Source organism: Paroedura picta, chromosome 3 (assembly GCF_049243985.1).
Source record: "Paroedura picta isolate Pp20150507F chromosome 3, Ppicta_v3.0, whole genome shotgun sequence".
In the NCBI taxonomy this organism is placed as follows: domain Eukaryota; kingdom Metazoa; phylum Chordata; class Lepidosauria; order Squamata; family Gekkonidae; genus Paroedura; species Paroedura picta.
Window position 1 is genome coordinate 170,606,694 of NC_135371.1, and position 27,806 is coordinate 170,634,499.

General features: G+C 52.4%; 2 protein-coding genes across 6 annotated transcripts; both read left to right on the forward strand.

The window, feature by feature from the left end:
• The first annotated feature begins 1,367 nt into the window (after window positions 1-1,367).
• On the forward strand, window positions 1,368-16,843 carry PORCN (porcupine O-acyltransferase). Of its 5 annotated transcripts, none has more exons than XM_077329465.1 (15): window positions 1,368-1,493; window positions 3,749-3,893; window positions 4,483-4,675; window positions 5,697-5,740; window positions 6,137-6,318; window positions 6,658-6,788; window positions 7,079-7,093; window positions 8,108-8,122; window positions 8,235-8,360; window positions 9,494-9,594; window positions 10,924-11,000; window positions 11,508-11,571; window positions 13,457-13,542; window positions 15,070-15,180; window positions 16,011-16,843. In XM_077329465.1, the coding sequence occupies exons 2-15, from the start codon at window positions 3,758-3,760 to the stop codon at window positions 16,110-16,112; spliced, it is 1,383 nt and encodes a 460-aa protein (XP_077185580.1). In that variant the 5' UTR covers window positions 1,368-1,493; window positions 3,749-3,757; the 3' UTR covers window positions 16,113-16,843. The 5 variants fall into 5 exon arrangements, with proteins under 5 accessions (XP_077185580.1, XP_077185582.1, XP_077185578.1 ...); XM_077329463.1 differs by lacking the exon at window positions 1,368-1,493 and adding an exon at window positions 1,538-1,951; XM_077329464.1 differs by lacking the exon at window positions 1,368-1,493 and adding an exon at window positions 1,538-1,947.
• Window positions 16,844-16,997: 154 nt separating this feature from the next.
• On the forward strand, window positions 16,998-27,760 carry LOC143833543 (organic solute transporter subunit alpha-like). Its single transcript, XM_077329468.1, has 7 exons — window positions 16,998-18,567; window positions 19,721-19,872; window positions 21,090-21,163; window positions 22,538-22,693; window positions 23,881-23,992; window positions 25,157-25,409; window positions 26,553-27,760. The coding sequence occupies exons 1-7, from the start codon at window positions 18,501-18,503 to the stop codon at window positions 26,975-26,977; spliced, it is 1,239 nt and encodes a 412-aa protein (XP_077185583.1). The 5' UTR covers window positions 16,998-18,500; the 3' UTR covers window positions 26,978-27,760.
• The last annotated feature ends 46 nt before the right edge of the window (window positions 27,761-27,806 follow it).

The window sequence follows — 27,806 nt, forward strand, 5'->3', positions numbered from 1 at the left end:
ACTCAGTTCTCACATCTTTTTTTATTATCCGTAAGCTAAACAACTGCGATTCACTGGTCTTGCCAACAGTTAAATCCCATATTAGCTATACTTCTTGATATTATTGTGTTTTAACTATGTTTTAATGGGGTTTTATGTGATTTTACTGTTTCATGGATTTTTGTAAACCGCCGCAAGACATTTGGGAGCGGTGGAATATAAATATAAATAAACAAACATTTTTCAGTTACTTAGGTATCTTGATTCCAACTAGCCCTTCCTGTTAACCAACTCCCGCCCTCCCTTATGTAATGGTTGGTGGAGTCTGTTTCAATATATCTGAAGACGTATGCATGCCCCTGAATGCCTACGCCCAGAATTAAACTTTATTGGTCTTAAAGGGGCCCCTAAGCTCAAACGCAGAACACCCCAATAGTAACTCTTCAAGATTTCTTTAACATTGCTATTTAACAGACTCCACCCTCCAAAGCAGCCATTTTCCCCAGGGTAAAACGGGGCCTATTAGAGTTACACTGTCATCTTGATATTTTTTATATATATATATATATTGTTATTACTGTATTGGTTTTAATGTTTTAAGGGGGGCTTCTGGGTATTTTTTGATTTGATTTGATATTGTAAGCGGCTCCGAGACGACATTGTTGTGAGTGGCGGAGTAGGAATCGAAAATAAAATATATATCTATATTCAGGTGACCAGATTTTAACACTGGTAAAGCGGGACACCATTGACCGGGGGTAGGTTTCTTGATTAAAATTTGGGAGCAACAAAAACTTTCATAGGACACAAAAATAGTATTGTAATATATATTTTTTTAATTTCAACATAAGTACAATTTGCCGGGTGCCCCCAGATGTCCCTCCAAAAGGGGGACAATCTGGTCACCTTAATCTATATGGGCCCCCCAGCCTAATCCCATACCTGGAATTCTGCTCAGGAAGTTTGACCCATCTGATCAGGGCAAGAAATGAAGTTCTATCGACTGCATGCCCGGCCCTTTAAAGGAAGGATTTATGGACAGAGCAAATGATTCAGTATGCACATCAAAATTTTTAAGGAAACGTTTTCAGATTTTAGTTCTCATCTCTCTGTTTGTGTAGATGTTTTATAAAACTGTTGGAAGCTGCCCTGAGACCATTGAGAGGGTAGATTCCGTGGCACTGCACCCTCCCCTCCCCAAAATTCACCCCCCTACGAGTCTCCAGGTCTCCCCCAGGCCGGAGCTGGCAATCCGAGGAGAGCTCCCGGCTTCTCCGGGAGGTTGGCAACCCTTTTGCAAGCGCTCTTCCTCCTCCCATCGCCCGCCCTACGGAAGCTTCCTGTTCCAGCGACATCCTCCTCTGTCCTTGGCCCCTTAAAACGCCTCCACCTGCCTGCAAAAAAATAAAGGAAAAACAGGCTTTAGCTTGCCACCGCGGAGGATCACGGGAATTGTAGTTTGGGCCGGCTGCTGCAACGCCGCCTTGTCGCATGCGCCCACCCCTTCGAAGCAGGTCGGGTTTTTCCGCTCGTTTTTCACCCCGCTCCCTCCCTTTCGTTTGCTGCGCTCTTTGGGCTTGTCCGCAAAGCAGCAATTGATAAGCAAGGCAATAAATCAAATGCACCGAGCCCTCGCTTGCAGGCGACGTCCCCCGCTGGGATTCGAACCCGTGGACAGCGACGGGCAAAGCCAATTCCCGCTCCCGCCGGCCTTCCCCGCCTGGCTGCCCATTAGCGCCCGCCCCTTCTCTGCCATCCCATTGGCCCCGATTCTTCCTCTCCGTCCTTCCCATTGGCCCACCCCTGGATGGCCCTCCTCCAGTTTTAAAAGGGATTTTCTCCCCAATTTCCCTGCCAACCCCCCACCCCCACCCCCTTCTCCGGCATCTTTCCTGTATTTCTTCGGAAGGGCAAAGCGACTAGACAGACGCCGGAGGGAGCGAGAGGAAGGGGGTGCCAGAAAGCGCGGTAGGTGAGTGGGGGAAGCATCCGGCGCCTGGCCCTTTAAGAGGCACAGCTGGAGGATCCAGAGGGAACAGCTGGCGAAAGGGACCAGATCTGCACGCGGGGGTGGCAGGCGGAGCCATTTGGGGGGTGGGGGTGGAGAGGCTGGTGCTGCTCTCTCAGCAGGCCTCCTACAATGCAGGAAGGGGAAGCGATTGGCAAGGGATTTCTCCCCCCACATCTGCACCCCTTGAGGTTACAGATCCCTTTTCTTCTCCTGCTGCAATCCTTCCCCGTGCAAAGGGGATCCCACCGACCACCCTCCTTCCCTTCCTTCCTTCCTTCCTTCCTTCCTTCCTTCCTTCCTTCCTTCCCTCCCTTAGCCCTGAGTCCTATTCTCCTTCCTTCCTTATGGCCCCAGGCGGAGATGGCTTTCAAAAGGAGGGTCCCATAGATTCCTGGAGAATAAGTCCATGGGGGGCTGCTAGCTGGGGTAACCGAGGGGAACCTCCATGTTTGCAGGCAGGCAGCCTCTGCTTCCCACTGCCTTCAGGGGAAGGCCTCGGCGTTAGAAGAAACGGCTGGCCAGTGTGTGAAACAGGATGCTAGGCCAGACTGCTCTGATCCAGCAGGCCTCTTCTGGACTCCCTTGGTGGTCTCCCATCCAAATACTTAACTTCCGAGATCCGACAAAATCAAGATAGTCTGGGCCACCCAGGTCAAAGCAAGAAATTAACAGAGGGGGTTTTCTATTGCCTGCCTCTGGACTTCCTTAATCATCTCCTGTCCCAGTATTAAGCCTTGGCAACTCTGCTCCTCCATATGCAGCCAGCTGGGTGACCTTGGTTCTGTTAGAACTGTTCTTGCAGAGCAGTTCTGACAAAGCTCTCTCAGCTCCACCCGCCTCACAGGGTTCCTGTTATGGGGAGCAAAAAGGAAGGTGTTTACCAGCCACTTTGCAACTCATGGTAGTGGAAAGCAAGGTTTCCAAGACCTGATGAGGTCATTCTAGCCGGCTCAGACTGTACTTCCACACAAAGATCTTCAGGATCCTACCGCTGGTCAGTCTCCTTGAGTAGTGCCCGCTCTGCCTGGCATTAGACCTGTTTTCAAAGCTCCAAGTGTTATATGTGAGCCTTAGCTGGCATAGGATTTCATTTTCTGTCTTGCATAGAAAACATGTCCCACCACGGACTCATGGGAATATCTGGAGGTTGGCAGTCAGATTCCCATCGGTGCATGATGCTCATCTCTAGTGTTCCACTGGTAGTCGCTTGGCTCCACAGGCAACACTAAAAATCCTTGCAGGAGCTGGGAATGAGAAATCACCCAATGATCTCTGCTCCTGAGCCTTCTAGAGTCAGAAGCATGCTATTAGACCCCTTATGGGGGTCACTATGGATCAGGGGTTGTCAAACTGCGGCCCTCCAGATGTCCATGGACTACAATTCCCATGAGCCCCTGCCAGCATTGTAGGGAATTGTAGTCCATGGACATCTGGAGGGCCGCAGTTTGACTACCTCTGCTATAGATTATGGCTGCAATTGGACGGCACTTTCTACTTCCGCCCCCAACTTCCAGAGCAAGTTTTGATAGTGCAGCCTCCCTCTGTGTTCTCCAAATCCCCCAAAATACGGAACAAGATGGGGTTCTCCTGAGCTAGAACCATTAGGCAAGAAGCAGGGGGTTGTGGGTATTCCACCTTTGTGCTCCTGCATGCCCAGCAAGTGACGAGACACTTTTTTCTCCAGAACCGCACTGCAGGGCCTCCCTTTCAGCTCTGCCTCTCCCGTCGCCCCAGTCACTATCTCCTACCTTCTTCCAGGCTGCGGCCATGGCCACCTTCACCCGCGAGGAATTCTACCAGCAGCTGCTGACCGGCTGCGTCTTGCCCACGGCTCAGCAGGGCCTCGAACAGATCTGGACTCTCCTGGTCTTGTGCCTGGCATGCCGCCTCCTTTGGCGGTTGGGTGAGTAAAGGGCATCATCTCCTCCCCGCCACGGTCCTCGTCGCTGTGGGTCAAGCCTGCCAGTGACTTTCCCAGAGGGAACAGAAGAACATGAGGGAAGCCATCTTGGATCCAGCCAATGGCCCATCCAGTCCAAAGATATGTGTCAGTGTGGCGTCGTGGTCAAGAGAGAGGGCGATCCATTGACACTTCGAGACACATGAAGCCTGCTGGGTGACCTTCGGCCACTCAAGAGTTATGTTAGAACTGTTCTCACACAGCAGTTCTCTCAGAGCTTACTCTGAGCCACCCACCTCGCAGGGTGTCTGCTGTAGGGGAGAGGAGGAAGGGAAAGCGATTCTTTGATGCTTTGAGACCCATGAGGCCTGCTGGGTGACCTTGGGCCAGCCAGCGTTCTGTTAGAGCTGTTCTCACAAAAATCAGTTCTCTCAGAGCTTTCTTAGCCCCACCTACCTCGCAGGGTGCCTGTTGTGGGGTGAAGAAGGGATGGTGATTGGGAGCAGCTTTGAGACACCTTTGGACAGTAGAATGCAAGGTGCAAAAAACACATCTCTCTCTTTTCTCCTCTCCTCGGCCCTTTGCTCTGCAGCTCTGCCGTCTTACGCCAAGCACCTCAGCACGGTGGCCGGCGGCTTCTACGCCCTCTACCACTTCTTCCAGCTGCAGATGGTGTGGGTGGTTCTGCTCAGCCTCTTGTGCTACCTGGTCCTGTTCCTGTGCCGCCACTCGACCCAGCGGGGTGTCCTGCTCTCCATCACCATCCTAATCTATTTGCTTATGGGGTGAGTCCGGGCTGGGGGCCTGGGAAGGGCGCTCACCAATGGGTTGTGGTAAGCAGTCCCTTGTGGGGGATGGCCAGGGGATGGCACGGTCCATCAAGGCACACCGGGAGGTACGAACAGAAAACATAACAGCAGCCATGTTGGATCCAGCCAGTGGCCCATCCGGCCCAGTGCTCTGTGTCACACGGTGGACAGCGTGGCGTGATGGCTAAAGAGCGGCAGACCGGATAGGGAGAACCGGGTTTGATTCCCACTCCCCCACATGTGCCCTTCTTGCAGAACAGTTCTCTTAGAGCTCTCTCAGCCCCTGTTCCCTACAGGGTCTGTGAGCCCAGGCCCGGCTCTGAGCTAAGCACCGCTGCCCGTCTCTCTTGGTGCGCTGATTCCCTCCGCTGCTGACCCTTTGGGCTGGACTTTGGATTCTGAACTTGCCTAATGATTTGGTCTCAGCTTCCCGGCCGAGGGCGTAATTAATCGGGACTCCCAGCGGCCTCCCACCCAAGCCCTAACCAGGGACGATTCAGATCAGGGCAAAGATATGGTGACTTGAAGGGGAGATTGAGCCGCTGGGCTTGACTATGAGAAGACTGGGTAGAAATTGGGGTGGCCAGCTCTGCGTTGAGAAATACCTGGAGGCTTTGGGGGTGGAGCTGGAAGAGGGTGAGATTTGGGGCAGGGAGGGGCCTCAGTGGAGTCTAATGCTATGGAGCCTCCCCTCCAAAACAACCCTTTTCTCGGGGAGATCTGATCTCTGTCACCAAGAGATGAGCTGTCAAATCAGGGATCCCCAGGGCTAAAGTAGAAATCGAAGGTCCCTGGGACAAGAGGGCGGAGCTTTTTTGGAACCCGGTTGATTCCAAACAGCCATCCACTTTAGGATCAGTGACATTCCTCATTTTTGGAACGCCAAACGGAAAAGCTGTCCGGGGAGGCTGTCTGTTAGAAAGAGGGGATTTTAACGAAGGAAGGGAGGTGGATCCACTCACTCACAACGATATTCTTCTCTCCTGACCCTCTGCAGAGAGATGCACATGGTCGATACCGTGACGTGGCATAAAATGAGAGGTACGTTTGCCACGGGTTGGGATGTCCACCGGGTGGGCAGGTCTGAGCTAGTCAACCCGGGTATCGGAGAAAGTGCAGGAAATGATGTTCCAAAATCACACCGTTCCTTTAAAAAATATATTATATGCCTCTCTGAATACGTTCCCCAGAGTCCTTCAATCGAGCAATGCTAATCAGCTAAGGATCCCTGAAGCAAGGCCCAGAGGCCACGGCCTTCCCACTGTTTGTCCCCTCGCGTGGTAATCCTAAGATAGCCTACTCTTGAACGCGGGGGTTCCATTGGGTGGTCACAGCTAATACCCTTTGAACGCTATTCTCCATACATTTGTTGCTCTAAAACGGTGACCTCGTGGGAGCGCTCCGCAAACTCCCTGCTCCTTTTCCATCTCTTCCCAGGGGCCCAGATGATCGTGGCCATGAAGGCCGTCTCTCTGGGCTTCGACCTGGACCGGGGCGAGGTGCCGTCCATCCCTTCTCCGGTGGAATTCATGGGCTACATCTACTTCGTGGGGACCGTCATCTTCGGGCCCTGGTTCCGCTTCCGCACCTACCTGCAGGCCGTGGAGAGCCGGAGAATGGTGAGCGGCCCCCACCCAGGGGGTTCTTCTTGGCGCTGGCCGAGTTTTGATATGCAAAGAGGGGCACGACCCCTGGCTCTTACAGCAGCCATTCTGTGCTTGAGCCCACCCACAGGCAATCAGAAACCTGGCTGGACTTGTAGCCTGGCTGACTTTCAAAAAACGCTTGGCGAGCCCGAGGGGAGGGTTTGGCAGGTGCCCACGGGCGCCACGTTGGGGATTGCTGCTTGAGTGGCCGTTTCCCAACCCAAGAGCAGCCTGCAGCTGACCTCCAGTTCAGAAATCATATTGTGAAATCAGCTATGATCCCACGCTGTCTCGTTCTTTCCCTCGGTGCAGAGTTTCTCCTGGTTCCGGAAGGTGTGCCGCAGCGGATTCCTGAGCCTCGTCTGCCTGATCGTGTCTACCTGCGTGGCCCCTTACCTCTTCTCGTACTTTATCCCTCTCTACAGCTACAAGCTGCTCAGAAAGTAAGTCTGGACCTGCACGTTAAGCCCCTCTTCCTTCTCCACCCCGGCTCATGTTCTCACTGCTGGCCGTACGTTAATAATATAAACCGGCCTCCATCAGGCCCAGGACGTTCTCTATTCCCGGCCCTCACTTGGCAGGATGAGCTCCTGGAGAAGATCAGGGCTCTGCTATTCAGAATTCCCTGTGCCCTGATGAGCAACTTCTGGCTCTTCTTCTTTTTCTGCCCTCCCTTTCTTCGTTTCTCTCCCGCCCCTTCCTCTCCTTTGGGGGATCCCGTCGCCGGCGGAAGGAAGCGCAAAACCAGGTAACGGCCTAGGCGACACTTCCCCCGAGCCCGCCACCATCTCATTGCCCGTGTCTTTCACTTCCGTGCACGCTCTGTGGTTTTCATGGCTTGTGTACGTGGCGGCCTTTTTCGTGGCGGCTCCCCCCCCCCAGCTCTGACATCGTCATCTTCACACGGTTCGTTTTTCTCCGTGGCCCAGCCAACAACACGTCCCGTGGCACACGGGTCTGGACCCGTCGTGGCTCGTCCTGTGGCACAGTATGTTTGTGGAGTTCTTTCCGCTTGCTCTGTGGCTGGTGTGTTTGTCAGTCTTGCTTGTTGCTTCAGGGTTCCGTGGCATGCTAGATTCGGCTTGATTTCTTACTCAGTTCGCTGGCTTTAGAGAAGGGCTGGCCCCTCTTTCTCTGGGGCTGATTTAAGAATTGCAGTGCATGGACATCTGGAGATCCACAGTTTGGTTACCCCTGTGGCAGACCCTGGTTTGCATTTCCACTTTGCTTTGGAATCCTACTGGGTGACCTTGGGCCAACTTGGGGTCGACGCTAAAAGTGGCGGCCCCTAATCTGGAGAACCGGGCTTGATTCTCCCATTCTCCTGCACATGAAACCAGCTTGGGTGACCTTGGCCCATCCCGGTTCTCTCAGGGCTCTCTCAGCCTCCCCTCCCTCACAGGGTGTCTGTTGTGGGGAGAGGAAAGGGAAGGCGATTGGAAGCCGCTTTGAGCCTCCTTCGGGAAGAGAAAAGCGGCATATAAGAACCAACTCTTCTTCTTCTACACCTGGGGTGACATTTTGCAGCCACGGGGGCTGGAAACTTCGCCGCTTGTTTTCAGTTCTTCGCTTGCACAGAGTCGCAGGTCACTTTATTCCACATGAGTCAGAACCAGCCCGCTGCTGCTGCTCAGTGTGGCTGGTTTTCATGTCATACTGAGGTTTGATCTGTAAAAATGCTCTGTTTCCCCACCCTCTGCTGATCTCTGCTGTCCTTTGACTCTTGTTTTATCCTTCCCTTCCTGCTTCTGCTGTGTGCCAGGAGCACCCCAATGAGGTGAGTCTTCAGGGGACGTCCTCCTTCTGCTCTAGGGTGCGCGTGCATGTGTGCGTTTGCGTGCGCCATGATGCGCCGGAGTCTGAGCTCGGTTCCCTTTGTCGTGGCACAGGTGGCTCCGAGCCTACGAAAGCGCCAGCTCCTTCCACTTCAGCAACTACTTCGTGGGCTTCCTGTCCGAAACGACGGCCACATTGGCAGGGGCCGGCTTCACGGAGGAAAAGGACCACGTCCGCTGGTGAGCGATGCTCGGAAGGGGGAACTTTGGGGCGGACTAGGTCCCCCCCCCCCCCCCCCCGTCCTCAAACTCTGGTGCTCTCGGGGTTGCTATTTGGAATGAGTTGGGCAGTCTGGGGGAAGTGAATATTAATTTCATTCCTTTGCATTGGCTGTTGAGCTGGGGTGGGGTGAAGTGGTTCAGGCAAGGGCTTCCCAACCAAGATACAGGCCTCCCCTCTTGTGCCTCTGGTCCCATAAGAGAAGCCCTGTTGGGTCAAGCCAGTGGCCCTAACAGTCCAAAGTCTGTGTCACACAGTGGCCAAAACCCAGGGGCCATCAGGAGGTCCTCCATGGGGCCAGAACTCCAGAAGCCCTCTCATCAAGAACAGAGAATGTCACTGTCCCAGACATAAGAACCTAAGAGAAGCCATGTTGGGTCAGGCTAAGGGCCCATCCAGGCCAACCCTCTGTGTCACACAGTGGCCAAAACCCAGGGGCCATCAGGAGGTCCACCAGAGGGGCCAGAACTCCAGAAGCCCTCCCCTGGTTGCCCCCCAAGAACCAAGAAGACAGAGCATCCCTGCCCCAAATATAAGGATGTAAGAGAAGCCAGGTTGGAAAAGGAGGTGGTGGAAAGCAGGCAAATTTGAGAGGTCGTAAGCAGAGCCAGGAGTGGTGCAAACGGATCCTTATGCTTTTCATCCAAAATCCTAGCTCTCGTCATGCTTGGGGATTAGAAACTGTCTCACTTTTTAAAAAATGCCGAGAGATTTAGGATTCCACAGAAGTACAAAGTTCTATACTAAAAGCTGCTCCGTGATGCAGTCTCAGCCGTGCTGATTTTGGGCAAGAACCTTGGCATGAAACTTTTCATGGGCTTCAGCCAAACATGCCCTACAGGGTTGTTGTGCTGTCAAAAATGGAGTGGGGAGAACCAGGAATGAACCCCCCTGAACTAACTGGAAAGGAGGGTGGGCTAAAGCGTGCTAAATAAATAAATGAATGAAGAGAACGCTCCGGTGAGCTGAATTCTGCCCTCTCCATTCTAATTTGTGGGATTGTCTCTCTGCTCCCTCTGTAAGAGAAGCGTGAAGCTCAGGAGTCCCTCTCTGTAACCCACCCTGCACAATCCCCCCCTCCTCTTCTTTTCAGGGATCTGACCGTCTCCCGGCCCCTGAAGGTGGAACTACCCCGTTCTATGGTGGAAGTGGTCACCAGCTGGAACCTGCCCATGTCCCGTTGGCTGAACTCCTGTAAGGGTGCCAGGTGGCTCTCTGTTGTTTATTGACGCATTGGAGCATGCTCAGAGAGGGGCGATGAGGACGGTCAAGGGGTTGGAATCCATGCCTTACGAGGAGGCATTCAGGGAGTTGGGTGTCGTTTGGAGATGTGGGTGTGATAGGAGAGCTGTGTCTAACTACATAAAAGGTAGACATGTCAGAAAGGGGACCGACTTGTTGATTGCAGCTTTAGGGTCAAGGACCAGGAGCTGCGGGTTCAAATTCCAGGAAAGGAGGTTCCACTTAAATATGAGAACGCATTTTCTGGCGGCGAAAGCTCTTTGTAGGTGGCATCTGCTGCCTCGGAGGGTGGTGGAATCTCCTTTGCTGGAAGTTTTTAGAAGAGTGGATGAGCTGTCAGGAGGGTATGATTTTTAGGTCCCCAAGAAGGTGGCCGTGGGTGGTGTCTTCCCACTCAGTGGGATTCAGTGGTTCTGTGAGTTAATTGGAGAGTGGGCTTTAGAAACACGCTTTCCTTCAGGGGGTGTCAGCCTTGGTACATCTGGCCATGGGTCCTTCTCAAGGGAGTTTGGAGGTACACGTTCGGTTCTCAACCAGTACACCTGTACACGTACTAGTTTATTTATCAGATGGCAGGGTTACACCCAGAAAGGCTTATAATTATATAAAATATGCAGCCAAGTAGGTGCAACGGTTATATGCAGATTGATTGGGCAATCCCGCTAAATCAGGCTTTCTCAACCAGGATTTTGTACCTGCCTCTGTGGGTGACCCCTAGTGTTCCTTGGAGGAAATGCCGCCCAAATCCTTGGAGGTCTCTCATCCAAGTACTAGCCAGCGTCAGCCCTGCTTAGCTTCTGAGATCAGATGGGATCAGGCTGGCTGGGCTCTCCTGTTTTAATGCCTGTGGGAAGTCCCACATAGACGTGGCAACCGTTAGATCAGGGGTGGCCAAACTGGCTCTCCAGACATCCATGGACTACAATTCCCATGAGCCCCATGGAATTGTAGCCCATGAACATCTGGAGAGCCACAGTTTGGCCACCACTGCGTTAAACCATCGGACATTGGCAGCGTCACCTCTCGGTGACATCTTAGGAAGACCCAAAGGTACAGAAGAGAGTGATCTTTGTTCACAACAGGTTCACTGAAGCAACAAGTCAGTTTGTTGCAATCAGACTATTTGGGGTGGAGCAACATCAGGGAAGTGTGTTGATGATCAAATCCTGGAGAATGGGGTGAGGCTGTTTTTGGCATCTCAGCAGGGGATTTGGGAAAGAGGCAGCCATCTTGTTGAGGGCATAAAAGGATGCCCGGTTCCTAACACATTCTGTTTTCTAGATGTCTTTAAGAACTCCTTGAAACTGGGCACCTTTTCAGCTATAATCGTCACCTACGCTGCCAGCGCCCTCTTGCACGTGAGTTTTTACCTCCGCCTATAGCCTACCTTGCAGGGTGGTTGTGAAGGCAAACTGGAGCAGAGACGAATGTACATTGCCTGAGCTTTTTGGAGCAATGGCTGGATAATAATGTACTATAGTCATGTTGACCTTCCCCCCTCCTCCCAGAATGGACCTGGAGGGGGTGGGAAGGGGAGGGGCCCCAGGTGGGCGTGTCCACAGCTCTGCTTCCCAACCCTATTCTGTCCAATAGCATCACTTCTGGGGTTTCTCATACCCTGAAGAATGTTCCAGGGGGTTCTCAACGGGAAAAAGCTTGAGAAAGGCCGTACTAAACAAAACCATCTCTGCACTGAGCCACCAACCAATTTCAGCAAAGCTTCATTTGAAGCCGGTGTGTTTCAGACTGTGGCTGTTAGCTAAAGCACAACAAATCAGAGATCAGGGCCATCAAAGCAAACGGGATTTGCTTCTGAGGGAATGTACCTCATTTGTGGGCGGCTGCTTCCTTCTTCTTCCTCTCAGGGGCTGAGTTTCCACCTGGCCGCTGTGCTGTTATCGCTTGGCTTCATCACCTACATTGAGCACGGTGAGTCTTGGCGGCGTTTCCTGACTCCCTGGCTCTGCCCATCCCTTCCCTTCCTCCCGTCTACCCAGTCAGTCGCTTTCCTTCTCAGAACACCCCCAGACCTACCCCTGAAGAGGACAGGAGAAATTCTACCTAGAATTTCCAGGGTTCCAGCAGAAAACTGATATGCTTTCCAAGTAGGTTTACCTGACAAACACACCCCTTGGTGGAGGTGGGGGTCCCAGCCCCCTGCCATTAATCAACTGGTAGGTGGGGGGACCTCTCCAGGAGACAGGGAGAGGCCCAAGCTTTGTCTTAGCAATCTGGTGACGTCACTTCCTGCGTCCACCAGAAGTAATATAATCAGTCGGTGACAACCAGCCAATGTTCTGGTACTTGGGCAAAAACTCTATGGGTATTACCATAGAGTTCCCCCCCCTCAAATACTAGAGCGTCACCCTGATGTCATGACATGATGACATCACTTCCTGTGCATGTGAGAAGTGACGTAGACACGTTGTGGAGAGTGTTGCCTGCATTTCCTTCAAGTTCCTGGCAAGTTCTCCTCCCTCCGCCTCCCTGCCGGTTGCCTGGCAACCCAGATTCCAGGGTTCTTTTTTCCCCATCTTTTACCATGAGGTCTAGTCACATGTTTGGAAATGAACTGTCGCCATTCAGTTCTGCATCGATATCTGTCCTCTCTGTACTGAAAGGTACAGGAAAAAAACCACACACCGTTCCTCCCCGCCATTTTGAAAAACGAGCCGTTTCTGTGCATGAGGCACATTTGTGTTTTCCCCTCAAAGTGGAGAATGTCAAGGGACTCACCAGGAGCTAGATCAGGGCGACTGTAAACCCAAAAATCTGGTTGGAGCCAGAATGTCTCCAAACTGAGGGCTGCAGCTTCCTCTGCTGCATCAGTCCATTTCCGGTTGAATTTTCCTTAGCATTGCCCGATCCTGGTTCGGAAATTTTGGGAGATTTGGGGGTGGAGCCTAAAGAAGGCAGGGAACTCGGTGGGAGTACAATGGCATAAAAGCCCACCCTCCCAAGCAGCCCTTTCCTCTAGGGGAACTGATCTCTGCAGTCTGGAGAGGAGCTGGAATTCCAGGGGATCCCCAGGCCCCACCTGGAGGCTGGCATCCCTGACCCTCAGTGGGGTCCAAGGCCAGAGAGTCCCCCTCCCAAGCAGCCCTTTCCTCCAGGGGAACTGATCTCTGCAGTCTGGAGAGGAGCTGGAATTCCAGGGGATCCCCAGGCCCCACCTGGAGGCTGGCATCCCTGACCCTCAGTGGGGTCCAAGGCCAGAGAGTCCCCCTCCCAAGCAGCCCTTTCCTCCAGGGGAACTGATCTCTGCAGTCTGGAGAGGAGCTGGAATTCCAGGGATCTCCAGATCCCACCTGGAGGCTGGCATCCCTGACCCTCCGCGGGGTCCAAGGCTACAGAGTCCCCCCTCCCAAGCAGCCCTTTTCTCCAGGGGAACTGACCTCTGCAGTCTGGAGAGGAGCTGGAATTCCAGGGAATCCCCAGGCCCCACCTGGAGGCTGGCATCCCTGACCCTCAGTGGGGTTCAAGGCCACAGAGTCCCCCCTCCCAAGCAGCCCTTTCCTCCAGGGGAACTGATCTATGCAGTCTGGAGAGGAGCTGTTATTCCAGGGATCTCCAGCACGGTGAGTCTTGGCGGCGTTTCCTGACTCCCTGGCTCTCCCTACCCCTTCCCTTCCTCCCTGTTATTCCAGGGATCTCCAGATCCCACCTGGAGGCTGGCATCCCTAGTCTTCCGCTTTCCCTACTGCCTTCCAGTTCGACTGTATCCCCCACCCCCTCCCAGAGCATGAACTGCTTGGGGCTTTGGCCCACACCTTCGAGCCCCTTTGACCTGCGTGTCCGTGTCGGTTTCCCCTAGTTCTTCGGAAGCGGTTGTCCGTCATGTTCAACGCCTGCATCCTCTCCAAGAAGTGTCAGCCAGGGTGTTCGCATCGCCACAACACGGTGAGATCTGTCGCAAATGCCAAGGGTCAAAGGATACGGTTGGTCCACCCGTTCTTCTAGCCAGGGTTTCTTCCCCAGGTACCCCAAGCATTTAGGAAACGAGGCCCAGGGTGCTGTAGTGCAGGGGTAGTCAACCTGTGGTCCTCCAGATGTCCATGGACTACAATTCCCATGAGCCCCTGCCAGTGACCGCTGGCAGGGGCTCATGGGAATTGTAGTCCATGAACATCTGGAGGACCACAGGTTGACTATCCCTGCTGTAGTGGTTTGAGTGTCAGATTAGTGGATGGGGGAAGCCAGGTTCAAATCCTCACTCTGCCATAAGTGGTTGCTAGGTAACATTGGGCCTAGTCCCACGCTCCCAGCCTAACCTACCTCACATGGTTTATTTATTTAAAGATTTATTAGCCACCTGTACATAAGAACAGCAGAAGAGCCCTGCTGGATCAGATCAGGGGTCTATCTAGTCCAGCATCCTGCCTCACGCAGTGGCCAACCTGTCCCTCTGGATGGTCAACAACAGAGCATGGAGGCCTTCATAAGAACCTCAGAAGAGCCCTGCTGGGTCAGACCAGGGGTCCATCTAGTCCAGCACTCTGCCTCACGTGCTGGCCAACCAGTTCCTCTGGAGGGCCCGTAACAGAGCACAGAGGCTAAGACCTTCCCCTGATATTGCCTCCTGGCTCTGGGATTCAGCGGTTGACTGCCTTTGAACATGGAGGTTCCCCTCAGTGACTATGGCTGGTCACCACTGACAGACTTATTATCCAAGTATCCATCTAATCCCCCTTTAAAGCTGCTTATTCCTGTGGCCATCACGACATCCTCTGGAAGCAAATGCCGCATTTTAACCGCTCTCTGCATAAAGTTGCATTTCCGTTGGTTCTCCCTGAACCTACTGCCCATCGGTTTCACTGGGCACTCTTGAGCTCTAAACTTTTGGGAGCGCAAGGCAGTGTACCATGTAGATTTAACCCATTCAAAACTGACAATTATGATCACAGCTCAGGATTGCTTGTAAACGGGGCCAAGTGTGATACAAGTGGGTATCCATGTTGGTCTTAAGTAGCACAACAAAATTTGAGTCCAATGGCACCGGTAATAGCACCTTAGATATCCTGATAGCTGGACTCTTGTGATCCCTGTCCCATTGTCTGAGGAACAGTGCCTGCACACGAAATCACCCGCCTTGAATAAACCTTTGTTGGTCTTAAAGGATTCCTTTGGACCCAAATTTTCTTGACCAAAGACGGTTGTTATGAAAAAACAGGAGGAAGGAAGGAAGGATGACTTGAGTGAGTTTGGGTATCCCCTTGGGAGAAAGGTGAGGTAGAAATGAAGTAAAGAAATCTCTCCTAGCCTGGCCTCCTGAAATCCTTTTCTCTGTAAATCAGTGGGGCTGGGGTGGGGGCAGTTGCCCCCTCCAGGACCAGATGGAGCTAAAACCATTTCCTTGCTCCCCACCTTGTTCTGCAGGAGAGATTTCCAGCTGCCTGAAGCCTGAGTCCGTTTTTCTTTATTCCACAGGAGTTTTGGGTTCGCTTCCTCAATTTGCTCTTCGGAGCATTAGCAGTCTTTCACCTGGCCTATCTCGGGTCGCTGTTTGACATGGATGCTGATGATTCTGTGGAAGAGCAGGTAAGATGGGCAAGATCTGGGCCTGGGTGGGAGTTGTGTTGTCCACATTTTTAAGAGCATCAATGTATGGCGTTGCCTGTTCGGTGTGTGAAAATTCCTGGAGATTTTCGATTTGGAGGTAGCCCTGTGAAGGGTTGGTTGGGTTGCCAGCCCACTCCCTGCAGGAGGTGAGCATTCCCCACAGCCAGGCCCTCCCCCTGAATCCTATGAGATGACCAACGGGGGACGGGAATAAATTGATCCAGAGCAGGAAGGAGGGCCAGGCGATGGCGCCAGCAACATGGTGACATCACTTCTGGCACGTACTGGAAATTAGGCCACCACAGTCAGCAGTGTTCCAACCACATGGTGGTATTTATGCAAAAATTCTATGGTCTTCTTGATGCTTTTGGGGGGGGGGGTTCAACAGCAGAAGAGCTTCTGAATTTCTGGACCTTCTGATGGCCCCTGAGTTTGGGCCACTGCGTGACACAGAGTGTTGGACTGGATGGGCCATTGGCCTGAAACAACATTTTATTTATTTATTTATATTTTGATTTATATACCGCCGTTCCCTAGTGGGCTCACAGCGGTTTACAACAGTAAAAAACAAAACACATTAAAAAACCTCATAAAACTTCCCATTATTACACCAACAATACTATTATGGCTTCTCTTGCGTCCTTATGTTTTAATGATGCGGGTATTTGTGGTGGGGAAGGTTGATTTTAATGGCAGGTAAGATGCAAGCTTGGTTTCAACGGGGTGAACTGGATTTGCGGCCCTTAAGAGGACCAATACGCGTCCTGTACGATCTAAATAAAACCTGTGACCCTTTGCTGCCTTTCCAGGGCTACGGCATGTCTTACACCGTCCACAAGTGGTCCGAGCTGAACTGGGCCAGCCACTGGGTCACCTTTGGGTGCTGGGTCTTTTACCGGCTCATCAGTTGAACCACGACCTCCGGGTGGACCTGAGGAGATGGAGCAGGAGAACCGAAAGGGGAAGTGGAGCAAAGGACCTGCCTTTCCATCAACGACAATTGGATGCCCGTCAAGGACTTGAAATCCACAGACGCTGCCTGATCCCTTTCTCGTGGGGACCCTTATTCAGGGAAGGGGCCTGTAGCTGGGGTGGCCTTAGGGGAATCCTGACCCATAGCCCTCAAAAAGAAGTGAACAAGGTCAAATAGAGGACTGCTGAGAGAGAGAGAACGAAAGAGAGAGCTCAGAGTGAGCTGAGGTAAAAAGAGCGTTCTCTTTCCTATCCGCCAGATGGCTGCCTGGGAAATCAACAGCCTGCAACCCCTTGGGAAACCGTTTGGGGGTTCTTGCTAGTACCAACCTATAGCAGCTGCACCAGCCGTTCTTTTGCACCCTCCCCGTCCTCATCTTAGTCCCAGTGAAAAAGATGCATGCTCTCTCCTTCCCTCTGTCCCACCCATTCCGGGGCCTGCAACCTGCTGTGTCCCCAGCATCCCCTGCTTTTGCTGGCACCACTGACCACGCCGTCACACTCCGATGACCATTGAGCAGGAATGTTCCTCTTTCCTTTTTTAATTATTATTATTATTTTTGGGGTGTGGGTTTGAAAATGTCTCCTTTCCCAGCTCGGACGGGAGGGCCCGGCAACGCTCCCCCAGCCCCGCCGTCCAGCATGAGAAATAAAACGATGCAAACCCGGACGTTGAGCACGATTTATTCTGTTCCTGAGATCCTCTGCTTCAACGCGGCTGGAGTTTTTGTTCGGCGGTAGCAGGAGGAAGAAACGGGGAGGGGGGGGAGGCGGAAGCCATGCATGCAGAAAGAGCGAGGGCCTGTGCACAATGCTAGAACGTTCTCTTCCTGGACCACCGGGGATTCTTTTTCAGACACGTGTTCTCTTAATTTGGGATGTGGACTGGAAATCTGTCCCGTTTTTTAGTCTTGATTAAAGCTGGAACGGTCAGGGTACGAAATTCCGGGTTGGATATGTAGAGAACAGCAGCGGCCCTAAGCAGATTGTTATCCTGGATTGATTAATTCACAAAATTATGCCCGCTCTTCCATAGTTACAGACGTTCCTTTTTCATTGATAAATAGATGTTAAAAGTGAGGTTTCAAACCCTATAGCACCTTAGACCAACAATATTTCTAGGGAGAGGAAAAATTCTCTTTGTTGGATCCATTTCTCTATACTAACACTCCCAATAAACCTAAAAACTTCCCATCCGGACCCATATCTAAGCAAACCCTAACCCTAGACTAAGCAAACACTAACCCTATTCACGCCTATATAAAACCCTATATTATACATATACATTAAGGTCAAAAAATACTTACACTTTCCATAGCCTTTCCAAACCATGTCACAACATCTTTCCCTACACTAACACTCCTAATAAACCTAAAAACTCCCAAACATTTTCCTTTCATATAGCTGCTACCTGGGGCATCTCAGACTGTAAGGGGGTAGCCGGACAAATGGCGTTCTCATCCTACAACCTTAGTGTAGTGGTTAGGAGTGCGAACTTCTAATCTGGCAAGCCGGGTTTGATTCCACACTTCCCCGAATGCAGCCAGCTGGGTGACCTTGGGCTAGTCACAGCACTGATAAAGCTGTTCTGACCAAGCAGGAATATCAGGGCTCTCTCAGCCTCACCCACCTCACAGGGTGAGGAAAGGGAAGGTGACTGGAAGCCGCTTTGAGACTCCTTTGGGAAGAGAAAAGTGGCATATAAGAACCAACTCTCTTCTTCAGTAATCTCAGGGCTCTCTCAGCCTCACCCACCTCACAGAGTGTCTGTTGTGGGGAGAGGAAAGGGAAGGTGAATGTAAGCCACTTTGAGACTCCTCCAGGCAGTGAAAAGCAGGGTATAAAAACCAACTGAAGTCCTGCAGGGCATGTAAAAAGTTAGACAGAGGCCAGGACCAAAACGAAAAACCAAAACAAAAAACAACTATGGCAAACTCCTTTGTAGGAAATAAATACGAAGATTCTTTTGAGTTCAACAAACTTTTATTGTTCAGTCTACTTGTTCAGTTTCTCTCTTAAGGAATCGATGGTTCTGTCTCGGGCTCACCTAGGGGCTGGTAACCCTGAGGCCAAGATGGCCACCTTGCGGTACTCAGGGCCAGGGGGCTGGACCACGCTGCTGGAGAACAGGCCGTACCACCTGGGAGGCTTGAACCTGAGCCACACCCGTCAACAGTCCTCGGCAGGTGAACGTGGACTTGGCCCCGTTGCCAAGACGCCCATCCTGGGCCCACGTCAATGATTAATTCGGCAACGGATAATGGGAGAGGAGGGGATGATCGATTGGGGACGGGGCGGCCAGAGAGACCTGCTCTGGAGAGGCCAACATGGCCCGGGCCTCTAATTGCTCCTTTTCCGGCGGCCCATTCCCCTTATCGTCCGAGATCTTTCCAGGTAAGGATGGGGGGAACCCCGAGGAGGGTGGGGGGGCAACACCCCGGCGGCCAATAGAGGTTAGGCGGAAGAGGAGCCCCGGGGACCCGTTTTAGCCAGGGTGCTGTGGACTGTGGAGGGCAATGCTTGGGTTGGGTTGCCAGCTCCTGGTGTGGAAATTCGTGGAGATTGGGTGGGGGGAGAGGTCTGGGAAGGGAGGGACCTTAGAGAGGTGGTCATTGACAAGGGATGGGGGGGGGGGTGCCGGACCCAGGTTGAGAAACACCTGGAGATTTGGGGTTGGAACCTGAGGAGGACTGCCCAGCCACAGGGACCTCAGAGGGGGGCAGTGCTATAGAGTCTGTCTCCCAAAACCTCCCTTTTCTCCAGGGGAACCAATCTCTGCAGTCTGGAGAAGAGCTGGAATTCCAGGGGATCCCTAGGCTCCACCTGGAGGCTGGCATCCCTGACCCTCAGTGGGGTCCAAGGCCACAGAGTCCCCCCTCCCAAGCAGCCCTTTTCTCCAGGGGAACCAATCTCTGCAGTCTGGAGAGGAGCTGGAATTCCGGGGGATCCCCAGGCCCCACCTGGAGGCTGGCATCCCTCACCCTCAGTGGGGTCCAAGGCCACAGAGTCCCCCCTCCCAACCCCTCCCCATGACATATCCCCACACTTGGGAGACTGTCCCCTGCCAGAAGACATCCTGCAGTGCCTAGTCCAAACCCTGGTTCTGGCCCACAGGTTTCTCTTTGGGTTCCCCCATAGTCCGGGGGTTCTGCCCTTGTTCTGGAAAGTCTGCATCAAAACAGGGATGTGGGAAACCCCTTTTGAAAACTCTCTGAGATTGTAAGTGGCAGGTTGTGAGTGGGTGAGCAGAAGGGATTGTGTCAGTGCTTGGCTCTTGCATGCCCTGAGAAAAGCCGATCCCGACTTTGGAGTCAGGAGGTGAATTTCTTCCAGGCCAGACTGGCCAAGTTCTGCATCCTCTCCAGGGTTCTGGGAGGGGGCATCATCTGGGCATGGAATTAGGGTCACTGTGGGCGGGCAGGTAGTTGTGAGTTTCCTGCATTCTGCAGGGGGTTGGACTAGATGACCCTGGAGGTCCCTTCCAACTCTAGGATTCTGTGATTCTAAAAGACCTTGCCTCTTGACCCATCACTTTCTTTTTCCGCAGTTATCAAGGCTCAGATCTGGATCTTCTTGGTCCCGGTGATCTTGGGGCTTGTGCAGGTCGGCCTATTCCTGGAGGAGATGGGCTTCTTCCTACGCCAGGGGAACAGCTCCCGCCGCACCACCCTCACCCTCTGGATCCTGGGGGTCTATCCGGTAAGAACAGGGGAAATAAGTTGGTGGTCTTATCTTTCGGTCCTGACTTCTAAAGCAGCGATCTTATGTATGGGGGTGAGGAAGAAACTCCTGTTCAACCTCTGTGTCAAATAGGCTTAAGAATCATAGAACCATGGAGTTGGAAGGGACCTCCAGGGTCATCTAGTCCAACCCCCTGCACTATGCAGGAAACACATAACTGTCTGTCCAGCCACAGAGACCCCAATTCCAGGCCCAGATTATGCTCCCCCCCACCAAGAAAGCCAGAATCCCTGGCCAATCTGGCCTGGAGGAATTTACTTCTCGACTCTGGGCAGGCAAGAAAGGTCCAGGCCCCGTCACAACACCGTCTGCCCACCCACTTACAAGCCGCCTAAATTCACATAATCAACATTTCGGACAGATGGCTATCTAGCCTCTGCTTAAAAACTTCCAAATAATGTGAATCTACCACCTCCCGAGGAAGACTGTTCCACTGAGGAACTGCTCTAGCTGTCAGGAACCTCTTCCGGATGTTTAGCCGAAAATTATTTTCAATTGATTTCAACTTATTGATTCCTGTCTGTGGCTACTGAAAATGTATTTCTCAGATGGAAATAAACCGAGAGGGATTTAGGCGGGGAGGACAGCTAGAGCACTGAAGTCTACTCTAGGCCTTACCCAGAGGCTGGGCGGATCAGGTCCATCTTACAGGCCCTGCGGAACTGGCCAGTGTTCCGCAGGGCCCTGGCTTTGCTAGTCAGAGCGTTCCACCAGGCTGGGGCCAGGCCAAAAAGACCCTGGTTCTGCTTTGTTATTTATTATATTTATTTCGTATATTTGACGTCTGATTTCTTTGGGGCCGGGGATCCTGAGGAGATGTCAGTTGCTCGATCAAAGAGTTCTTTAGAGAGACGGGGCTGCAAATAGAGTTGCCAACTCCAGATTGCAAAATCCCTGGAGACAGAGCCTGGGGAAAGCAGGAGGTGGGGAGGGCAATGACCTCAGTGGGATATAGTGCCACCGAATCGATCTCCCAAAGGGGCCGTTTTCTCCAGGGGAAGGGATCTCTGTAATCTGGAGAGCAATTGTGACGCTGGGGAGCCTCCCCCCTCTCCCCCGGAAGCTGACCACCCTACTGGCCATGAATCTCTTGTTCGCACCCAGAATCGTAGTCTGCACACCATGGAAACACGGTTAGGATCTTCAGCGTCCTGACTCTGCTCCTCTTCCAACAGGTCTTCAGCTTCACTTCCCTGATCAGCTTGTTCATCCCCCGAGCGTCCTTCGTCTGTACATTCGTGGCCTCCATGTGAGTTGCTTGCTTGCTTGCTTTCTAATTGGATCTTGTCCCTGCTTCTCTCCCAACGGGGGCCTGAAGTCGCTGGCATCTTCCTCGTCCCCTCCATGTTATCTCCACAGAGGCCTGGGAGGAGGGTAGCCAGCCCTCGAGACTTTGGGGGTGGAGCTGGGAGCGGGTGGAATTTGGGGCAGGGAGGGATCTCAGAGGAATCTAATACTAGGGAGTCGTCCCCCCCCCCTCCAAAGCAGATGTCCCCCCCATTTTCTCTGGCATTTGGAGATGAGCTGCAAAACGCAGGTGGGACCCAACGTGAGGTAGGTTAGGCTGACCGCATTTGACCGGCCCAAAGTCACCCAGTGCAGCCTGGTCCTAAGATGTATATTCAATGACCATTGCCTTTGGCAACCACCCAGAGGTCCTGATTTTATTCTGCACCTCCCTGAGGTCTCAGGCCAAGATCTTTCCCACCCCCTCCTGCCTGGTCCTTCTAACTGGAGATCCTGGGAATTGAACCTGTGACTTTCTGCCTGTCAAGCAGAAGCTCTGCCACTGAGCCTGGGTCTCAGGTCAAGGTCTCTCCCATCCCCTCCTGCCTGGTCCTTCTAACTGGAGATGCCGGGGATTGAACCTGGGACCTTCTGCCTGCCAAGCAGAGGCTCTGCCACTGAGCCAGGGTCTCAGGCCAAGATCTTTCCCATCCCCTCCTGCCTGGTCCTTTTAGCTGGAGATGCCAGGGGTGGAACCAGGGACCTTCTGCCTGCCAAGCAGAGGCTCTGCCACTGAGCCAGGGTCTCAGTCCAAGGTCCTTCCCATCCCCTCCTGCCTGGTCCTTCTAACTGGAGATCCTGGGAATTGAACCTGTGACTTTCTGCCTGTCAAGCAGAAGCTCTGCCACTGAGCCTGGGTCTCAGGTCAAGGTCTCTCCCATCCCCTCCTGCCTGGTCCTTCTAACTGGAGATGCCGGGGATTGAACCAGGGACCTTCTGCCTGCCAAGCAGAGGCTCTGCCACTGAGCCAGGGTCTCAGGCCAAGGTCTTTCCCATCCCCTCCTGCCTGGTCCTTCTAACTGGAGATGCCGGGGATTGAACCTGGGACCTTCTGCCTGCCAAGCAGAGGCTCTGCCACTGAGCCAGGGTCTCAGGCCAAGGTCTTTCCCATCCCCTCCTGCCTGGTCCTTCTAACTGGAGATGCCGGGGATTGAACCTGGGACCTTCTGCCTGCCAAGCAGAGGCTCTGCCACTGAGCCAGGGTCTCAGGCCAAGGTCTTTCCCATCCCCTCCTGCCTTGTTCTCTTTTAACTGGAGCTGCCGGGGACTCAACTAGGACCTTCTGCTTGCTGTTTCTCCATGCATTCTAACCGCACCCCCATTCCCTTTGCTGCAGCTACCACTCCATCACCCTTTGGAAATTCCTGGCCTTGATTCGAGATTTCTTCGGCGACTCAGGCCAGATGCTCCAGCGCCTGGAGGGTCAGAGGGTTTCTCCGGACCCTTTTCCGTGCTGCTGTTGCTGCTGCCTGCCTGAGATCGCTGCCAGCCGGTAAGAGCTGACTTTGGGCCACGGCCTGAAATACGGTCCCTCGGGGTCATGCCTGCCCCCTTTCTGGGGTTGCCAACCTCCAGGTAGGCAGAACAATCATGACTTGTCAGTGGAGCATGTGGCCAAGAAGCAAAGAGACTGTCCGGGAGGGCTGAGTGGTGCAGAACTGTGTGTCTTTAACATGTGCAATGTACACTAGGATGCTAAGTTGTTAGTCAAAATATTATTCAAGAGGTAAAAGAAGTTGCCAAAACGTGTAGTGGCTATAAAAAAAGGCATTCTCAGTACTTTCAGTGGCGACTATCGGAAAAGAATGGGGGGGAAACAAGGCATCTGTGGTGGGGAGAAGAAGGGAAAGGTATTTGTAAGCCACTTTGAGACTCCTTCGGGTAGTGAAAAGCGGGGTATAAAACCACGAGCTCTTCTTTTTCTTCTTCTGATCCCTGGAACTCCTGCTGCGCACGAATCCTTTTTGATAACCGGGGTTCCGCTAGGAATTGCCTGCACGCTTTCAAACGTATCCTTGTAGCCTTAAGGACTAGAAACTTGTCTTTAAGAAAAAGAAAGCTGAAATGCTTAAGATGGTGACTTCTCTGCTAGGGTCCCCGATTTTGGGTTGGGAAACGTCCGTAGGCTTTGGGGCTGGAGCCTGGGGAAGGAAGAATTTGGGGAGGAGAGGGGTTTCCAACACCAAAGCAGCCATCTTCCCCAGAGAGAGAGAGAGCTGCTGGAGATCAGTTGCAAGAGATTGGCAGACAACACCTGGAGGTGTTTCTAGAATTAACACCTGCAGGTTGGAAACCCTGACTGTAATCCCGGCAGATCTTTAGCTGCCACCTGGAGGATGGCAGACCTCTCCCACAGCAGGACACGGGGATAATTTATCTGGAGATCCATTCTGCAGCATAGTTAAATGCATACTGTTCGGATCTCTTAGGGCAGGGATGGCCAAAACAAACCGTGGCTCTCCAGATGTCCATGGACTACAATTCCCATGAGCCCCTGCCAGCATGCTGGCAGGGGCTCATGGTCATTGTAGTCCATGGACATCTGGAGAGCCACAGTTTGGCCACCCCTGTCTTGGCATTTCCCCAACGACTAGTTCTGTGCTGGGTCATGTAAAGAGGGCTGATTTTACAGTCTCTCTTCGCCAGCCCATCTTTCTTCTGCTACTCTCCCTTCCTCAGGTCGAACTTGCGGTACATGACGGTGGCCGTGTACCAGCTCTCTCTTATCCGGACCATCCTTTTCTTCGTCACCCTGATCCTTTGGACCGATGAGAAGTATGACTACGGAGACGTGAGTGGCTGTAGCAGTGCCGGAGTGGTGTTGTTGGTTAAGACGGCTGACCTTGGGCTAATCACAGTTCTCTTAGGGCTCTCTCAGCCTCACCCACCCTGCATGGTGCCTTTTGTGGGGAGAGGAAGGGGATTGTGAGCTTCTTTGAGACACATGATACCCACTGGCTGACTTTGGGCCAGTCCCAGTTCTCTCAGAGCACTCTCAGCCCCACAGGACATCTGTTGTGGGGAGAGGAAGAGAAGGGGGCCACCACAGAGAGTGTCCTTTTTGCCTTATATTATATTGCTTAGAGAGCCAGCTTGGTGTAGTGGTTAGGAGTGTGGACTTCCAATCTTTGGTTTCGTGCTCCCCCACGTGCAACCAGCTGGGTGACCTTGGGCTCACCACCGCACTGGTAAAGCTGTTCTGACCAAGCAGTTCTCTCAGGGCTCCCTCAGCCTCACCCACCTCTCAGGGTGTCAGTTGTGGGGAAAGGAAAGGGAAGGCAGCTGTAAGCCACTTTGAGACTCCTTCGGGTAGAGAAACGCGGCATATAAGAACCAACTCTTCTTCTTCTTCTTCAGTATTCTCAGGGCTCTCTCAGCCTCCCCTCCCTCACAGGGTGTCTGTTGTGGGGAGAGGAAAGGGAAGGCGACTGTAAGCCACTTCAAGACTCCTTCGGGTAGAGAAAAGCGGCATATAAGAACCAACTCTTCTTATTATTATTATTGCTATTCAGTGATAATTTTTTTTTAAGTTTAGATTTAATATAGATGTGGGTTCTGAACTGGGGTAACGGCCTATAAAAACACAGATCTTTTTGTTGGCGGTTTGAATTTGCATGACGAGTGTGACACCCAACTGCTTAAAAAGACCAGAGTAGTTTTATTACAAAGGGTAACAACTTATGTATAGAAAGAGGTGGGAGGCAGTCTTGTCCGTTGTCTGTATTCAATCCGTTAGCTCTGGAGGCAAGCGGGGAGGAAGGGTGCTCAGCAGACCAGGACGTCTCCAAAGAGCCAGTGAGGACCCTGGAGGAGAGTATTTGAAAAACCCCAGAAAGTTCCTATCACAACTATGCCAAATACACCTGCCCGCCAGTGCCCCCTGCAGGACAGCCTTCATATTCTGTTCAGTCCTGCATACTGGAGATCTTGAATACCCCAACGTCTTCTTCTCCAGGTGGGCTACACCAACCCCAACTCCTACATCAACGCCATCATCGGCATCTCCACCTTCCTCTCCTTCTACGGCTACCTGCTCTTCTACAAGGCCACCAAGCCAGCACTGGCGGGCTACAGCTTGCGCTCCAAGTTCGTCTGCATTATCCTGGTTCTCGTCCTCTGCGGGCTGCAAAGCGGGATCCTGGAGACCATGGGAGCCGTCGGGGCCATCCCGTGCAGCCCGCCTCTCTCCGCAAACACCCGCTCTCAAAGTAAGCGGCCTTTCTGGGGTGGACAGGGTATAGCGGTTAAAGTGTTGGGAGACCCAGGTTCGAATCCTCACTCTGGACAACCGTCGCTCCATCTGACCTACCTCAAGTGGTTGTTGTGAGGGAACAAAGCTCCTTGGCAGTCGAGTGGAATAAAAACAATTTCTCAGCATCAGGTTGTTGTTCAGAAATCCCCTTCCCTGGAACCACTCCACTTTCCGCACAGACTTTCTGGCCGCCTCGTTCGTGCAGCCTCAGTTAAGGACTGGAGAGTTCTCTTTTTGGTTTTAACCAAGCGCTATGAGGATAGGTTGAGGGACTTCGGAATGTTCAGCCTAGAGAAAAGGAGGCTGAGAGGGGACATGATAGCCCTCTTTAAGTATTTGAAAGGTTGTCACTTGGAGGAGGGCAGGATGCTGTTCCCGTTGGCTGCAGAGGAGAGGACACGCAATAATCGGTTTAAACTACAAGTACAACGATTAAGAGCCTCTTGTGGTGCAAAGTGGTAAGGCAGCCGTCTGAAAGCTTTGCCCATGAGGCTGGGAGTTCAATCCCAGCAGCCGGCTCAAGGTTGACTCAGCCTTCCATCCTTCCGAGGTCGGTAAAATGAGTACCCAGCTTGCTGGGGGGTAAACGGTAATGACTGGGGAAGGCACTGGCAAACCACCCCGTACTGAGTCTGCCATGAAAACGCTAGAGGGCGTCACCCCAAGGGTCAGACATGACTCGGTGCTTGCACAGGGGATACCTTTACCTTTACAACGATATAGCCTAGATATCAGGAAAACATTTTTCACAGTCAGAGTAGTTCAGCAGTGGAATAGTCTGCCTAAGGAGGTGGTGAGCTCCCCCTCACTGGCAGTCTTCAAGCAAAGGTTGGATACACACTTTTCTTGGATGCTTTAGGATGCTTAGGGCTGATCCTGCGTTGAGCAGGGGGTTGGACTAGATGGCCTGTGTGGCCCCTTCCAACTCTATGATTCTATATGGAGATCTCTCGGCATCTGAATTCCACACCTAGTGCCACGTTGTGTGCTTTTTCTGCACTCCTTGTGAAGCCCTGTGTGGAATGGAAACTAGCCAATCGGCAAACCTATGCACTCAGGAGAGGTTTGGCCTGAATTAACACTCCTTTTCGTTTTCCAGTGATCTACTACTACGCGTTGGCTGTCGAGATGTTCTTCATCAGCGTATTTGCCCGATACTCTTTCCGAAGAACTGAGCCGCAGCCAAGCGCCCAGCCGGGTCCCCGTGCCTCCCAGGCAGAGACGGCTGCACCCAGCTGCTGCAGCTCTGGCGAAACCCCCTGCGTGGAGCAAACGAATGCCAGCTTCCTCTGCGAGGAGGCTCTGTGTACCATCGAGCACTCCCCCTTGGATCAGTTTGATTTCAGCACGGGGGAGCCCGTGGACAGACGGCAAGAGGGCTGGGGCCCAGGACACCCACAGGCCTTTAGGGGCAAGGAGCCGGAGATGAGCTTCTCGCAGCAAAGAGCTGGGATCGAATCACCGTGGACTGGAACCCAAGGCCAGACAGCTGCAGCAGACACCGAGGGGATCACTGTGGTATAAGCTACAGGCGCACGACAGACCTATTGATCCGTGGAACGTACCACCACTGAACGGAGAGGGTGGCAGCCTAGGATATCACGCTGGAAGGAGAACGACAGAGCTGCCCTGGGGAAAAGCAGCCTGGGGGATTTCAGCCCATTTGTACTAAGCACGGATTGTGGAAGGAAAGATAAGTCATTAAAGGCCAGAGTAATGAGAACGTGGGAGGGAGGGAAGAGGGCACTGAAAGACTAGGAAACCTGTTGTGCTTATTAATGCAATAAAATCAGAGTCCTTTAAAACCTACAAAGATTTATTCAAGGCGTGAGCTTTCGAGTCCAAGCACTCTTCGTCAGACACAGAGTGCTTGCACTCGAAAGCTCACGCCTTGAATAAATCTTTGTTGGTCTTAAAGGTGCTACTGGACTCTGATTTTATTGTGCTGCTTCAGACCAACATAGATACTCATTTGAATCTGTGCTTATTAATGATTTCAGTTCATCCGTGTAGCTTTTCTGGGGGGTTGTTTTGAAGAATGTTCCTCCACACTGGAGAAAGCGTCATGAGACACGTAACAAGACCTTTATTAATTTGATTAGTTTAGCAGCCCGGGAGCTGTTGGGTCTTGAAAGGGTGACAACAAACACTCCTATACGCTCCCTTGTTAAACTGAAAACCTTTCTTTCTTTTTTTACATGTATTTTTATGGAAATGTTAAAGCAAACGACGAAAGTTCGGGAAAAAAAGAAGAAAAATTAAAGGATCACAATGAAACTTTGGAGTTTTTTAAGATATCGATTTATGGGGGGGGGAAATTGAAAATGAAAAGATAAAAGTTCAGAAAAAGAAG